This window comes from Carassius carassius, chromosome 44 (assembly GCF_963082965.1).
Source record: "Carassius carassius chromosome 44, fCarCar2.1, whole genome shotgun sequence".
Lineage (NCBI taxonomy): Eukaryota > Metazoa > Chordata > Actinopteri > Cypriniformes > Cyprinidae > Carassius > Carassius carassius.
Genome location: NC_081798.1, coordinates 25315916 through 25330990, shown reverse-complemented (window position 1 = coordinate 25330990; position 15075 = coordinate 25315916). Strand labels below are relative to the sequence as shown.

The 15075-nt window shown below is 45.3% G+C and overlaps 1 protein-coding gene across 2 annotated transcripts in view; it reads right to left on the bottom strand.

Annotated features, from left to right (window-relative positions):
- The window catches only part of itga7 (integrin, alpha 7), a 32264-nt gene extending 29286 nt beyond the window's left edge, over positions 1 to 2978 (bottom strand). Inside the window, exon 1 of one of the 2 annotated variants that reach the window (XM_059537033.1) lies at positions 2629 to 2978. In XM_059537033.1, the coding sequence (XP_059393016.1) occupies positions 2629 to 2816 (188 nt within the window). In that variant the 5' untranslated portion in view covers positions 2817 to 2978. The remainder of the gene's footprint in view (positions 1 to 2628) is intronic. The other variant, XM_059537034.1, reaches the window with a different exon arrangement.
- Between the last annotated feature and the right edge of the window lie 12097 nt (positions 2979 to 15075).

The following is a 15075-nucleotide window of genomic DNA, read 5'->3' as shown; positions in this document are numbered from 1 at the left end:
TGTGAGGTGCAAGTTTTATGTGCAGGGTTAGTGTAAGTGGATAGAAAATACAGTTTGGATAATAGAAAATCCATTATGCCTATGGAATGAACCTATAAAACATGGAAACCAGTGTGTGTGTGTGTGTGTGTGTGTGTGTGTCAGAGAAGGATCAGTGGCATACCAGAGGCATTAGAAATGATGATCTCAAAGAGATATAAACATCAAACATTTTTTTGCGACATGTACACTTACTTAATGCGGTTAGTAGTCAATGTTCAACAGTCATATATTCGGGAATTCCCTGGATCGAATCACATGAAACTCTAAACCTTTTAAAAAACGTTTATAAAGAGGGAGAAAAGCACCAGAAGTCAATGTGTCATGGAGATTGGGTTTATGTCTGGCTGTACTTCTGAAGCTCCCCTTCGAGGATCAATGAACAATATATTGAAATTAAACAACCTGAACAATACAAATAAAACCAAAGACAAAACAAACAAACAAACAAACAGACATTTAAATGGTAATGCATAAGTAGTAACTTTTGGGAGCCAGTTAACCATGAGAACAGAAAGATTAGCCACTGACTGAAACCTGTGTCAGATTTTGAAGGAATCCTTTCTGTTTGATTCAGGCCTAAACTCAACCCACTTAAAGCGTCAGACATTAAACTTTTAATGTGACATCTTTTAACAGCTTCTTGCTAAAAAAGTGTCTTGTAACCGTATAGCTCATGAACACACACAAGCTCCTTTTAGACGCTGGAGACAGACAGACTGCAGTATGAGTGTAGGACGCTAGTAAACATACAGGTCTGATGGACACTATGAATAGAGAAGAGAGTGATACTTTTACATAAGAGAGAGGGGAAAAAGTTAAACTTCATAGACAGAGATATCACATTTACAGAAGAGATGAGTCAGTGGTGAATGACAAAGCCCCGTGTAATAAAGAGACAAGACGTGCCACTTCCCAGGGACACGGATACAACCAACACCTGGTTATTTTATTTAATTAAGAAATCCTGTGCAGAACGTGTCCCCAGGAAGTGACACGTCTGGTCACCTTACTATATAATCAGACTGGCTCAGGGACCACCATACTAATGGCACTTTTCCTCGGCACGGCACTGTCTGCGTTTCCACTGCAGTTTAGTATCGTTTAAGAGTGGGTGAGATTATTCACATTTACTCCTAAAAAACGTTTCAGCCATATTTAGTTGTTAAAATAGGTGCGCTCGTTCGTTCAACAGTTGTGTTCAATCATTTGCTGGTTCTGCTGTGTTTCTTCTTCAAGTTCAGTGATGATATTCTCCAGTCAATTAGTGATCAGCAGAGTTTACACGTCACGTTTTGTGGTAATGGTATGGTTCCACAGAAACTCAACTGAGGTGTTATTTACATCATGCGTCATCAGACGTGACACTGGATGTGCTCCTGCTGGACAGATCAGATCAGATCACAGGTGTCTGAAAACACTTTTTCTAAACATCTCTAACTTGACATCTTAAAGACACAACAGTGTACATGTGTACACTGAAATCAGAGATGGATTTCTTACAGAAGTGCTGCATTGATGAATATAGTAGTGAATTTAGAGACACACTGTATAACGGGTACTGTCAGCACCACTCGTGGCCCTCATTAGGTGACTAGATGATCAATGGTTTGCTAGTCAACCATCGTGACATACTGTATGTATTATGGCACTATATGGGTATTCAAGCTGTGGAAAAATGCTTTGCTATTTTACATTCAAATCATTGAACATTCATGTATGTTCATTGGCAGTCACACTAGCATTATAGTTTATGGTGTGATGGTGTTTTGGTGTTTGCATTGGTTCTAAGGTGTAAAACATGATGTAACTGCTGATTTCATGCAACGCACAAAAGGCTTGTTTAATATATAATACATTAATATGTATGTATTAATTTTACCAAGGTTCTTTAAAGGAAGTGAACACACATTATAAAGCACAATTAGTTAAAACATGATCACAATATATACGTCTCTATTAGATTCTAGTCTTGATGTCTTTTTCACCCTTTTCTAGTCTAGTAGGTGAAACTATGCACCTGATCACTTAGAAAAGCAACAAACCCCTCCGCAAGAACACATGATTTGTGGAATCAAATACTCAAATAAATAATGCTTAGTGCTAGGGGATTCATACATTATCACCCTTATATGAGCAATAGTAACAGTGATGCTGGCCACTAATAATAGCTGATAATAAGCAGTGAGCTCAGCACAGCGTAATGCTTCTGACTGTAACTCATCTCACACACTCATTGTATGTCTGACAGACCGCAAGCGTCCAGCTTTAACAGTCTCTGTGCACGACAATATCTGCTGTGTCACTGACTGAACATCATTCTGAGCATGAACAGACCTGTCTCTGATCACAAAGGGATTCAGCATGAGACATATCTAATGCTTTATCTCCCACGAACACACATTAACAAACTGACTTATCACAATACCCAAAATCTCAAAGAGAAAAATACGATTCCTAGTGTTATTTAAGTATTGACACCAATGAAGAGTGTTGCTATAAGATCATGTTTCAGGTCACAATCATTCTTGACAATGAGCTCTTTTGCCTTCGACACAAACCGAGTAATAATCCAGTTGATAGACTCACCAGCTGTGAGGTTCAGGTGTGAGCTGCTGGTGTAAAGCCAAAGAGAAGCCGAAGAAACTTCCCTCCTCACCCTCCTTGATGAGCATTGTTGTTGTGTCCAGGTTAAACGCTGAGATCCAGGAGCAGAGAGTGAGCAGGAGGCAGCAGAGTCCAACCGTGCACCTCCGCTGTGTGCACCGCAGAGACATGACAAAGTTCAGCAGCTCTGATAAACACCACAGTCCTGGAGTAACTGCTGATCATGAACACAAGACACTAAAAGGATGATCAGTGTCAGTTTGCTGCTGCCAGTCTGAGCTGGGCTCCAGGCAGGAGTAAGACTGCCAAAGAAAGACTGCACAAGTGCACGGCCACCCCTCCTCACACACACACACACACACACACACAGAGCCGTGAATAGACCACCCACACCCCCCTCAGCTGACATCATCACTCAGCGATCCGTAGAACATTGATCAGGATCACTAGATACGACTAAACTCTGAACAATACGGGGACCTGCATCTGCAGATCAGTGTTCGGTCACTCCACAAAACTTCCTATTTGAAATGGTGATTTGTAGATTTTGCAACCTTTCAAACATGCTTTCAGACACATGATGTCCTGAACTGTTATCCAATTGCATTGTGGCATCTCAGCCAAAATTGTATAGTTAGTTTGTAGTGATATAGCCTGACAGGGTTGATTACTTACCAGCTCATGTCATTACTAGCCTTGTGTTCAAGGTCCTGACACCGCAGTGTGTTTGTAAGTTCATGGTATTTCTACAAACATCCATTTTTCAAAATAATCTATTTACTTTACAAAATCATAATATTAGGGTTGACTATTTTCAGTCATAACCTACTGATAATCTTAACAAAACGTGAAGAGGCAATGGCTTTGATGGAGCTGTAATTAGAACATTAAATGATGAAGAGAATGTAAAGATGCTTTGGTGCTGTAATCACAGCCCAGCCTGTCATGCATGTGACATGCGCCCACAGCTGTTTCCATGAGTCACGTGACCTCTCTTCCTCTCTGGCCTCATGCAACTGTCAGTCAAAATCTCACAAATTATAAACCCGTTTCTGAAAAGAGAGATACAAGTTTCTGAACTGAAAAGCACATGGTAAGGCGTTTCAGAATTAGTTTACTAGTGATATGAATATGGATTGATTTGCAGTTATGTTGTAGGATAAAAACAACAGTTGCATTTCTGTTTTCCCGCACTGAGACAGACGATTAACGTTTGTTGAACTCTCTGCTATTTTTGTGAATGTTATTTTGAACTTCTGTGGCCCTCAATGCTTCGTGTTAAATGAAATGCTATTTTAGAGTGGGGAGCAGAGTTGGAGTGAGGAGTGCCGGTCCATCAGGAGTAAAACACATTTTAGCAACAGTTAATAATAAAAGATGGGATATTATCAGAAAGCACTGTTCACACATGACTAAGGCATGTCCATGACTTTTCAATGTTTTAATTCAGAGAACACTGCCTGTAGGTTGCAAAAGTGTACTTAATGGACTTTGTCTAAAGTGAATATTTCAATAAAGCTTAGTGTATTTTATATTTGATGTTATCTGCTATAGTAGCAATGTCTGTTTTCTACAGACCACTATCTGGTATAAATAGACAGAACAGAACGCCTTTGTTCTAATTTAAGGTTTGACATGAAGTAGGCTATATCCTCCCTGTTATTTGATATTATAAAAAGGCTCAATTCACTTAGTTTTTCAGTAACAAATGTATCATTATGATATATAAAATGCAATAATTTTGTGACAATGTCATGCAAAGACATGTTTTTACCACTCAATATATATTAAGATGGTTTTATATATATATATATAACCATGAGTTTTAATTGTTTTACATGTTGTCTTAGCCCTTTTAATCCTCTTAATTATTTAATGTGTGGATGCCTTTAAATGTTCATGGGTCTGCCTGTCATATGATTAGTCACATACAGTTACAAAAATCAGGATGTAGACCAGTATAAAGTAAGCAGCATGAAAAACAAACAAGGTCATTGACCAAACACTGAACACACTGGATTGTGGAGTTTTTTATGGATTTACCATTCCAGTATCTCACTCATCTTGTATTATCACTTTCTTTGGATTGTATATACACTGTTGGACATGTTTCACCTTGGAATTTTTTTTGACTTTTTTACCAACACAGTAGGATTCTTAAGGACTATTTTAAGGTATGATTCAACTGGACAATCTGCTTTTAACAACCTAAGTTATTCTAGTTTTATTGTGTTGTTTTAAGTTCCTTGTGCATTATGTAAATACACTATTTATTCATTCTACTTTTGTTGTTTGTCTTATCTTTTTAAAAACACTTCTTTTACCTCATACAGTATAATCTGACCCCTTTTAATCATTGTAACATCTTCCTATAAGGGTGAGCATTACAATTTATTCCTATAAGTAATATGTCTTATTACATGCAAAATGGAAGTTTGTTCCTAGATGTTCCTTTACAACTAGCTACAAAGTGACTTTCCAAAACCTTCACCCTCACTGTTTCCCTCTGGTAGAATGAACTAAATTTTACCTGATCTGATACCACCATCAGAACTTTCAAGAAGCAGCAGAAGACAAACCTCTTCCACAAGCACTTATCCACCCTAGAACAATAAAAATCACGTACTAAAAATCTAGCTCTGGCTGTGTACCTGCCACTGTGTACTTTGAGTGTTTAAGACAAACTGTTTGCTCCTGATGCAGTTTATAATTTGTACAATCATTACATTATAGGTTATGGGATATGTGTAAGTCACCATGATTAAAAGCATCTCCTAAATTAATAAATGTAAATGCAATGCACAACCAACACATTCTCACTCCCAACTCGTCACATTTTGATGCTTGGTCAGACCCCTTTTGGCGTCACTTTTTGAGAGATGGTCTTCACTGCAGAACACAAGATCCAGGGGCCAAAGTTGGATTCAGATCCAACTCTTCCCACCTTGCACATACTTAAACTTACCCATCTCCACCCCTGATCCCTAAACCCACCCATCTCCATTCCTAAACCTACCAATTTCCACCCTCTAGATGTGGCTCCAACCAAGCCCCCTGGATCTTGTGTTCCACAGTAAGGGGCTACTGCTTTTGACTCTCAAGGTACCCCTTTAGTGTCACTTTTCGATGTGCAAGGTCCTACGTTGTTTTTAGTTGTTTGTTTTAATTTAATGGTTTGCATTCATTCATTTTTGTAAAAAAAAAATTGAAATAATTTAATAAAAATGTATACTTTAATTGGAGCACCTAACCCCAACCCTACCTTAAACCTAACCACTTCTGAACAATATATAACACTTAACGGACAAATATAAGTGCAGTCACAGGTGTTTATTGCTAAAACTGACCATACACAAACAGTATAAAAGCATTACAAACAAATCATGTTGCATTCCAAGTCTTCTGAAGTCATCCGATGTCTTTGTGCGAAGAAGAGAGTAAAACAGTTTTAATCGCTGAAAATTATCCCACTCCGTTAACGCGCTTAAATCCCATTCAAAAAGATACTCACATACCTTAGTATGACACAGTTGTTCACGAGACACACAAGAGTTAATAGCATTTCACAAACAAGGCTGATTTTAAGGCTTCTCCTGGCAGCATTTTTTGAATATGCGCATGTGCATAGACTGCAGCAAATGGCAGACGGTTTGTTGGGTTGCGGACGCGTAGGAAAGATGGCGGCAGCGTCAGCGGGGCGAGATCGGAAAGTTAGTAATCCTAAATTTACGTAAATAATAAGTCGTGGAGGAAATATCTCTTGTGCGGCGGTTGAGCACGACTGTTCCGTGAATGGATCAGAGGTAGGTAGTTGTAATGATGAGAATGAAGAGGAAGTAGGGAGATTGATATATGTCAATCAAGGAAAAGGCAGCAAAAGAGTTAGAAGTGATATTGAAGAGAAATCGGAGAATGAAGATGACGAGAAAGAGGGAGTTGTAAGAGAAAGACCTGACAAGTGTACAGTCATAGTAAGATTTAATGAGAAATCGCAAAGTGATATGAAGAAAATCAACCCATTTACTTTGACAACAGCCCTGGCAAATAAAATAGGGGAAATAATATATGCAAAGGTCCTAAATGATGGCAATCTACTGATAAGATGTGCAAATGAAAATCAAGTTGAAAAATCTCTCAAAATTAAAGAAATAGGGAAAATAAAGGTGGAAAGTGCAGGAAAAATTGGGACAAATGTTGATGGAAGCAAAGGAATTATTACAGGAGTACCAACAGTGATGTCAAAAGTATTGAAATTCATTACTCAAGTAGAAGTATAGATACTAGTGTCACGGGATGACAGGAGGGAGGAAATATTGTCCCGGGAAATGTTTCCGGGTGGGGGCTGTTTTGGTGTGACACCGGGCCGGTTCCGGGGTTTCCTCCCATGGATTTTGTCTAGACGCCGCGATGTAATGAAGGGATGAGTTGCAGCTGTGCAATGGGAGGGAAGTTGATAGCGATTGGGACGCAGACTGAACAGGGGAATATAAAAGGGACATTGTGATCGGAAGGACCTTTTGTATGTGTCATATTCAGTTGTCATCCTCTGCAGATACGCTGTTGTGTGAAAGTCCCTTAATACAGTCTGTCACATTACCTGTTGTCCAGCTGGTTTAGACAGGAACTGGTGTGTGCTCGTTTGTCACTGTTGTGCAGGTATTAGTCATTGGCTGTCCTGAGGAGGAATCATTACTTACATCGAAAGCTTGGGAGGGAATTGTGGAGAGGAGATCTTGAAGTTTTATCTGTGCTGCTATCTGCCCTGTGGAAGGATTGAGTGGCTTCCCGTTCGGTTATCGGTTGGGTTGAGACCATCGTGCCAAAAGCCCCCACTGCTGCTGAACCGAAGAAACGGAGTGGGAACTCCTTCAACTTGTGTTTTAGTGTTTAGTGTCTTAACTTAATAAAATTTAACTTTTATACTTACCTGGTTGTCCGTCTGTGGTGTCTCTGGGTAAACTCCTCGAGGTGGTACATTTAGTGGGGATCAGGAACTGGCCCGTGACAACTTGGTGTAGTCAGCAGGGTTCCGCCTCGAGTTGAGCGACCAGAGACCCACGATGGCAGATGAAGACTTGCCGGCAGTCCGGCCTCCGGTTATGCCTGTTTTTGTGGGCGCACCTTGGGCCCAGGAGTATGGAGGACCAGGATCAGAGTGGAGTTTGGCAGAGTGGAAGGCCCAGGTGGAGTACCTGGCGGGACTACAGGGTTGAGTGCATCGCAGAAAACCCAGTTTGTGCTGAATTCACTTGAAGGCGAGGCCAAGAGGGAAGTACAAGCCGCACCGGAAACAACCCGAGGTACCGCCCAAGCAATCTTCAATTTCCTGGCCGGGCAATACGGTGATGCCACTCCGGTGGCTGTCCTGAGAGCTCAGTTCTTTAATTGTAAACAAGGACCCTGGCAGACTCTGCGGGCCTCTGCCTTGCGACTACGAGAGCAGTCTGCTAGGTTGAAGGGGCAACGTGATCATGGCCTGGGGGAAGAAGAGACCTTGTTGCGAGATCACTTCCTTCTGGGACTCCGTGAGGGGCCCATCCGGCAGAGTTTACGTGTACAGCTTCGCCGGGACCCTGGGCTGCCATTCGAAGGACTGCGGCAAGAGGCCTTGGCCCTGGAATCGGATCATGCAGAGACGGTTGATCCCTCAGTGTGTATCTATTCTGATGGAGGTCGAGAGCTGGGACGACGTCCTGCCAAGCCAACTGGTTCGAGGTTTCAGTGGGATGAACAGGGACGGCCAATTTGTAACAGCTTAGGAGAGCCAGGGTACATAAGCCGCCAGTGTGGTCAGCGCCGTCGTTTGCAAGGGGGTTTTTAGAGTCACCGGCCACTGTGGGTCAAGTGTTCGGGACCCCATCGACGGACCCTTCTTCGTTGTTTGTTCCTAGAGACGGTTTGGTGGGGCATTGCCCGACTGTGGAGGTCCAAGTACATGGCGTCGAGTTCCGGTGCCTGGTGGATACTGGCTCCCAAGTTACCTTGTATTCCGAAAGCTTGTCCCAAGAGCTCTCTGATGCCTGTCAACTGCAGGGAATGGAAGCCCCGTGGCTCACTCTGAGAGGGGCGAATGGCCTGGATATCCCCTATGTTGGATACTTGGTAACTGATTTTAAGATTCATGGAATTACTGTACCACAAAAAGGGGTTGTGGTTGTTCGAGACCATTGTCTGGGGGTACATCGAGCGCTTCTGGGCATGAATGTTCTTACAGATTGTTGGGAAGAAGTGTTTCGTGTCAGACCAGCTCGAACCACTCCAATGGCAGAAAGGAGAGAATGGGAGAGGATTGTGGCAGATTGTCGTAAGATCCAGATGGCTGGCTCCCAGGGGGATCGGGAGGATACTGGCCGGGTGGCCTGTCGATATGCCCTTTCTGTCCCGGCAAGGAGCGACGCTGTTGTTTTTGGCCGGTTACCAGTTCGGTCATACGGACCAGAGGATTGGGTCCTGGTGGAGCCTCATTGGGACTGTCAGAGAGTGGAAGTAGCTCGAGGACTTGCAGTGGCCCGTGGAGGCTGTGTTTCTGTGAGGGTGCGGAATGTGAACCCCTAACCCCCTTACCCTCTATCGCCATCAGCGGTTGGTCCGAGTTACCTCGGTGGGCCCTTATCAGGTGAGGGAAGGCGGAGAAGTACACTTTTGTCAAGTAAGTTCCACAGTGGTCGAGGTGGCCCTTGGGCAAGTGGATCCTCGGAAGGACCCTATTGGAGAGGGGATGCCGGCCCATCTCCTGGGGGAGTCATTGCGAGGAGAGGGTCTGGAAGAGGAACAGGCACGACAGCTCCAGGGCTTCTTGGCAAAGTGGCAGCACATATTCTCAACTCATGACGAGGACTATGGGTGTACGGATATTGTGAGGCATCCGATCCATACCGGCGATGCCGCGCCCAGTCGGGAACGATACCGTCGGGTACCACCAACTCTGTACTCTGAGATCCGTACCCTGTTACGAGGGATGTTGGAGAAGGGGGTTATCCGCGAGAGTAGCAGCCCGTGGGCCGCCCCGATTGTCTTAGTTCGGAAGAAGACTGGGGCTTGAAGATTCTGTGTGGATTATCGAAAGCTGAATCAAGTCACCAAGAAAGACGCTTTCCCCTTGCCGAGGATAGAAGACTCTCTCACCAGTTTGACACAGGTGGCATGGTATTCCACCTTAGATCTCGCCAGCGGGTATTGGCAGGTACGGGTGGAGGAGGGGGACCGGGAGAAGACTGAGTTCGGTACCCCCTTTGGGCTCTTTGAATGGGACCGGATGCCATTCAGACTTTGTAACGCCCCGGCTACATTCCAGCGGTTGATGCGGCGGTGTCTGGGTGGTCAGTTGATGGATTCCGCATTGGTGTATTTGGATGATGTGATCGTTTATTCCCCGGATTTTGCCTCACACTTGCGGCATCTGGAACAGGCTTTCCGAGCGATGGAAAAATATGGTCTGAAGTTACAACCAGACAAGTGCCAATTGTTCCGAAAGGAGGTGAGATTCCTGGGCCACTGTGTGAGCGCTGCTGGAGTTTCTGTGGACCTGGACAAGGTGGCGGTCGTCCTGGGGTGGGAACCACCCAAGACGTGGCGGCAAGTAAGATCCTTTCTGGGTTTTGTGGGGTCCTATCAGCATTTTATAAAGGATTTCTCTAAGACTGCCAAACCATTGAACCAACTTCTTGCAGGCTCGGGCCGCCCTCATGGCCGAGGGTCTCCCCCCTGTCACTTGGGATTCCGCCTGTGAAACAGCCTTTCAAAGGCTTAAACGGGAGCTATTACAGGCCCCCGTTCTGGCCTATGCAGATTTCACCCAACCGTTTATCCTCTATACAGATGCTAGTAGTACCGGGCTGGGAGCAGTATTGGCCCAACGACAACAGGGAAGGGAACGCGTTATCGCATATGCGAGCAGGAGCCTCCATCCAGCGGAGTGGAATGATTCCAACTACAGTTCCTTTAAGATCGAGCTGCTGGCTATGAAGTGGATCCCGGATCCCAGCCCCAGTTGGCCCAGATGTGTGAGAAGTTTAAAGATTACCTGTGGGGAGCCCAGGTACTTGTGGTCACGGATAACAACCCGTTGGTACACTTACATACGGCCAAATTGGGGGCAGTCGAGCAGCGGTGGGTAGCTCAGCTGGCAAACTACAACTACCAGCTACAGTAGCGACCAGGCCGAGAGCATACTAATGCTGACATATTGTCCAGACTCCCAGTGTCTGATAACGGTGGCCCCCCGCTGAGACGCCCGGCTGAGCAGGAGGAGGAATTGATGGTAAGAGTGGTAGAGGCACCTGGGTTTCACCCGGAGGAAGCTCCTGTTAGTTGGGGCTGGGATCCGCAGTGATGGAAGGAGCGGCAAAAGGAGGATGGTGACTTGGTGGTGGTACCGGCTTGCCTGGAGCAGGAAGTTCCTCTTGGAGTGGCCGAAAGACGGACTCAGACACGGGTAGTGTAGAAACTTCTCGGACAATGGGAGTGGCTCTGCTTAAAGGATGGAGTGGTTTGTCGCTCCGTCCAGGATCCGGTAACCCATGAAGCTGTGCTCCAGGTGGTAGTCCCGGAAGGTCAAATCCAGCCGCTGCTACAAGCTTATCATGTCAAGTTGGGACACCAAGGGCAGGAGAGGGCGCTATCCCTGTTGCGGAGGTGCTTCTACTGGTCTGGGATGGAGGCGTCAGTGAACATGTTCATCCAGGGATGCCCTCGCTGTATGATCTTCAAGGCCCGGAGAGAAGTGCGGGCCCCTCTGGTTTCCTTGTGCCCTAAGGCCCCCTTACACATTGTGGCTATGGATTATCTGACGTTGAGCCGGCCCACTGATCGTTACCAGAATATCTTGGTGGTGACCGATTTATTTACAAAATATGCTTGGGCGATTCCAACTCTGGACCAAACAGCGATCACTACTGTGAATGCCCTGTGGAGGACGGTGTTTCAACTCTTTGGATGTCCAGAAATGTTACATTCTGATCAAGGGCCGAATTTTGAGTCTAAGGTTGTGCAGGAACTGTGCCAACTGTGTAAGAAGACCCACACCACTCCATACTATCCTCAAGGTAACGGGGGGTGTGAATGGTTTAATCAGACATTGTTGAGCCTACTAGGAACCCTGGACATGGACCAGCAAAGCCATTGGATAGATCACCTTCCTGCCCTGACACAGGCATATAATAATAGTGTGCATAGTACTACTGGCTACGCCTCTACTTACCTGATGTTCGGGAGACATGTGCGCCTGCCTATGGATTTGGGGCTTACCGATTGGGTGGACCATCATCACCAGCAGCTCCATGCGGCCTACCAATGAGTCACGGACCGGATCGGTAAGGCAGCTGTTAAGAACAAGAGGTTGTACGATTGAACGGCTCAAGAGGCTCCTTTGTTACCTGGAGAGCGGGTACTGGTGTGGGACAATCGGCGTCAAGGGAAGGGGAAACTTAGTGATCGGTGGGAGGTCCAGCCATATGTGGTGGAGCAACAACAGAGACCCCGCCAGCCGGTATACACTGTTTGGCCCGAAGGGAAGTCTGGGCCTGAAAGGTGTTGCATCGGAACTTACTCCGCCCTTGCCCAAATTATCCAAAGCCCATGGTAGACGTTCCTGCGGCCCGGCGCCCCCGAGACCCCCTAGTGGGGTGGGCGGTGGTCCCAAGGAGTCCGGAGAGGGAGGTGAGAGGAGTGGACCCTGTCTCGCCCCCTAGACGCGAGGACAACCCCCTGAGAGGTATGGAGAACGGGTTTCGGTTCTCCCGGTCTAGGGAATGGTGGGGGAGGATGTCACGGGATGACAGGAGGGAGGAACTATTGTCCCAGGAAATGTTTCCAGGTAGGGGCTGTTTTAGTGTGACACCGGGCCGGTTCCGGTGTCCTCCCATGGATTTTGTCTAGACGCCGCAATGTAATGAAGGGATGAGTTGCAGCTGTGCAATGGGAGGGAAGTTGACAGCGATTGGGACGCAGACTGAACAGGGGAATATAAACGGGACATTGTGATCGGAAGGAAGAGGCGGAAAGGACCAAGCGGGAAAGACAGAGCAGGAAGGACTAGCGCGGCGGGAAGGTAGAACTCTAGTCGCAGCGTTTTGGGGAATTGGAGGAACGAATCCACAGCGTGAACGGGAAGATGATTGGAAAGCGGCTGAACACCCTTATCATCTATACAGCAATTAAGTGCCTCTTGGATATTCTTCTGTGAAGCCCTCTTGTCTTTGATATTTGTGGATATAATTGCCAGTGGATAGCGTTTCTAAATTAGTGAAAGACCTGGATTGAAATCTCTTCGTAATATTCCTCACAGTGTTGGAGATTTAAGCTGTAGATGGTAGAAGCTGCCGGCGGCGACCGAGAGTGAGGGCTGTATTGGCTGTGAGTTTGTTGTGGACTGCAGTGCCTAGTGTGAAGTGAACATGTGAGATTCTTTGAGGTGATCAATTGTATGCACGAGTGTGGGTGGATAATTCTGCTGTCTGCTCTGGAGGGAAGCCGCTGTGTGTGAAGATCTCGTACTACTGTCTGTTCCATAAACTGTTGTCGTATTGTGAAGAGAGGTCGTGGAGGGAGGCGATTTGGTCATTGTCTGTTCTAAGTTCTGCTGTTATATCCTGAAGATAAGCTGCTGTGAAAAGTCTCTTGTTACAAGTTGTTCTCTAGTCTGCCGCTGCCCTCTCGGAGGAGAAGTTGTTGGTCTGTCGTTGCCCGCTCTGAGAAGAAGCCGCTGGTCCATTGCGGCCCATGTTGAAGGGAAGCCACTGGGTACAGCTCTTTTGCCACTGAACGTTCCGGTATCTGCTTGGCACATTCTGGAAAAGGAACCGTTGTGTGAAGTATTCTATCATTGTCTGTTCCATATTCTGCTGTTATACTTTGGAGACAAGCTGCTGTGTGGAAGCTCCTCATTATAGACTGTTACATTATCTGCTGTCCGCTGTGAAGAGAAGCCGTTGAGTGAAACCATCTCACCACCCAACGTTCCACTATCTGCTGGCACACTTGGAAAGGAAACCGCTGGGTGAAGTATTCTCCCATTGTTTGTTCTATATTCTGCTGTCATACTCTGGTGAAAGCTCCACATTATAGACTGTAATATTATCTGCCGTCCACTTCAAAGGGAAGCCGCTGAGTGAAACCATCTCACCACTGAATGTCTTACCATCTGCTGGCATACTCTGGAAGAGAGATCGCTGGGTGACGTATTTTACCATTGTCTGTCCATATTCTGCTGCTATAGTCTGGAGATAAGCTGTTGTGTGGAAGCTCTTCATTATAGACTGTCACCTATCCGCCGTCCGCTTTGAAGAGGAGTCGCTGAGCGAAACCATCCTAACACTGCATGTCTTACTACCTGCTGACACAATCTGGGATAAGAAACCGCTGGGTGAAGTATCCTACCATTGTCTGTTCCATATTCTTTTGTTATACTCCGGAGATAAGCTGCTGTGTGGAAGCTCCTCAATATAGACTGTCACTTTACCTGCCATCCGCTTCAAAGAGAGACCGCTGAGTGAAACCATCTTACCCTTGAACGGCCCACTATCTGCTGGCATACTCGGAAAGGAAACCGCTGGGTGAGGTATTTTACCTTTTGTATGTTTCATATTCAGTTGTCATCCTCTGCAGATACGCTGTTGTGTGAAAGTCCCTTAATACAGTCTGTCACATTACCTGTTGTCCAGCTGGCTGTCCCGAGGAGGAATCATTACTTACATCGATATCTTGGGAGGGAATTGTGGAGTGGAGATCTTGAAGTTTTATCTGTGCTGCTATCTGCCCTGTGGAAGGATTGAGTGGCTTCCCGTTCGGTTATTGGTTGGGTTGAGACCATCGTGCCAAAAGCCCCCACTGCTGCTGAACCGAAGAAACGGAGTGGGAACTCCTTCAACTTGTGTTTTAGTATTTAGGGTCTTAACTTAATAAAATTGAACTTTTATACTAACCTGGTTGTCCGTCTGTGCTGTCTCTGGGTAAACTCCTCGAGGTGGTACATTTAGTGGGGATCAGGAACCGGCCCGTGACACTAGGGTTTAAAAAGAGTTTTGTAGAAGTTAAAGTATCAACTCAAGCTTTTTACTCAAGTAAAAGTGTAAAAGTACTGGTTTAAAAAACGACTTCAAGTATAGTAAAAGTAATGTAAGGAAAAAAATGCCATTAAGAACAAAAGCTTAGGCCGCGCCACAGGGGCCTAATCTGCACTACCCCACCTCCTCAAACACATTTTTCTAAAGGCCATAGGCAATAATGACTATAATATTATATTAAAATGTTCATGCTGAAAAATTTGGGATGCACTAGTTTACCTGTTTCAGCGGCATATATGCCCATTGAAAATGAACGCACTTTAGTACAATGCAAATACATTAATGGACTAGAGAAATGATGACTAGTTGCCTATAAGTATTGTTATGGTGGAAAAGTCAAACTTCAGAGGCATATCATCAATAACCT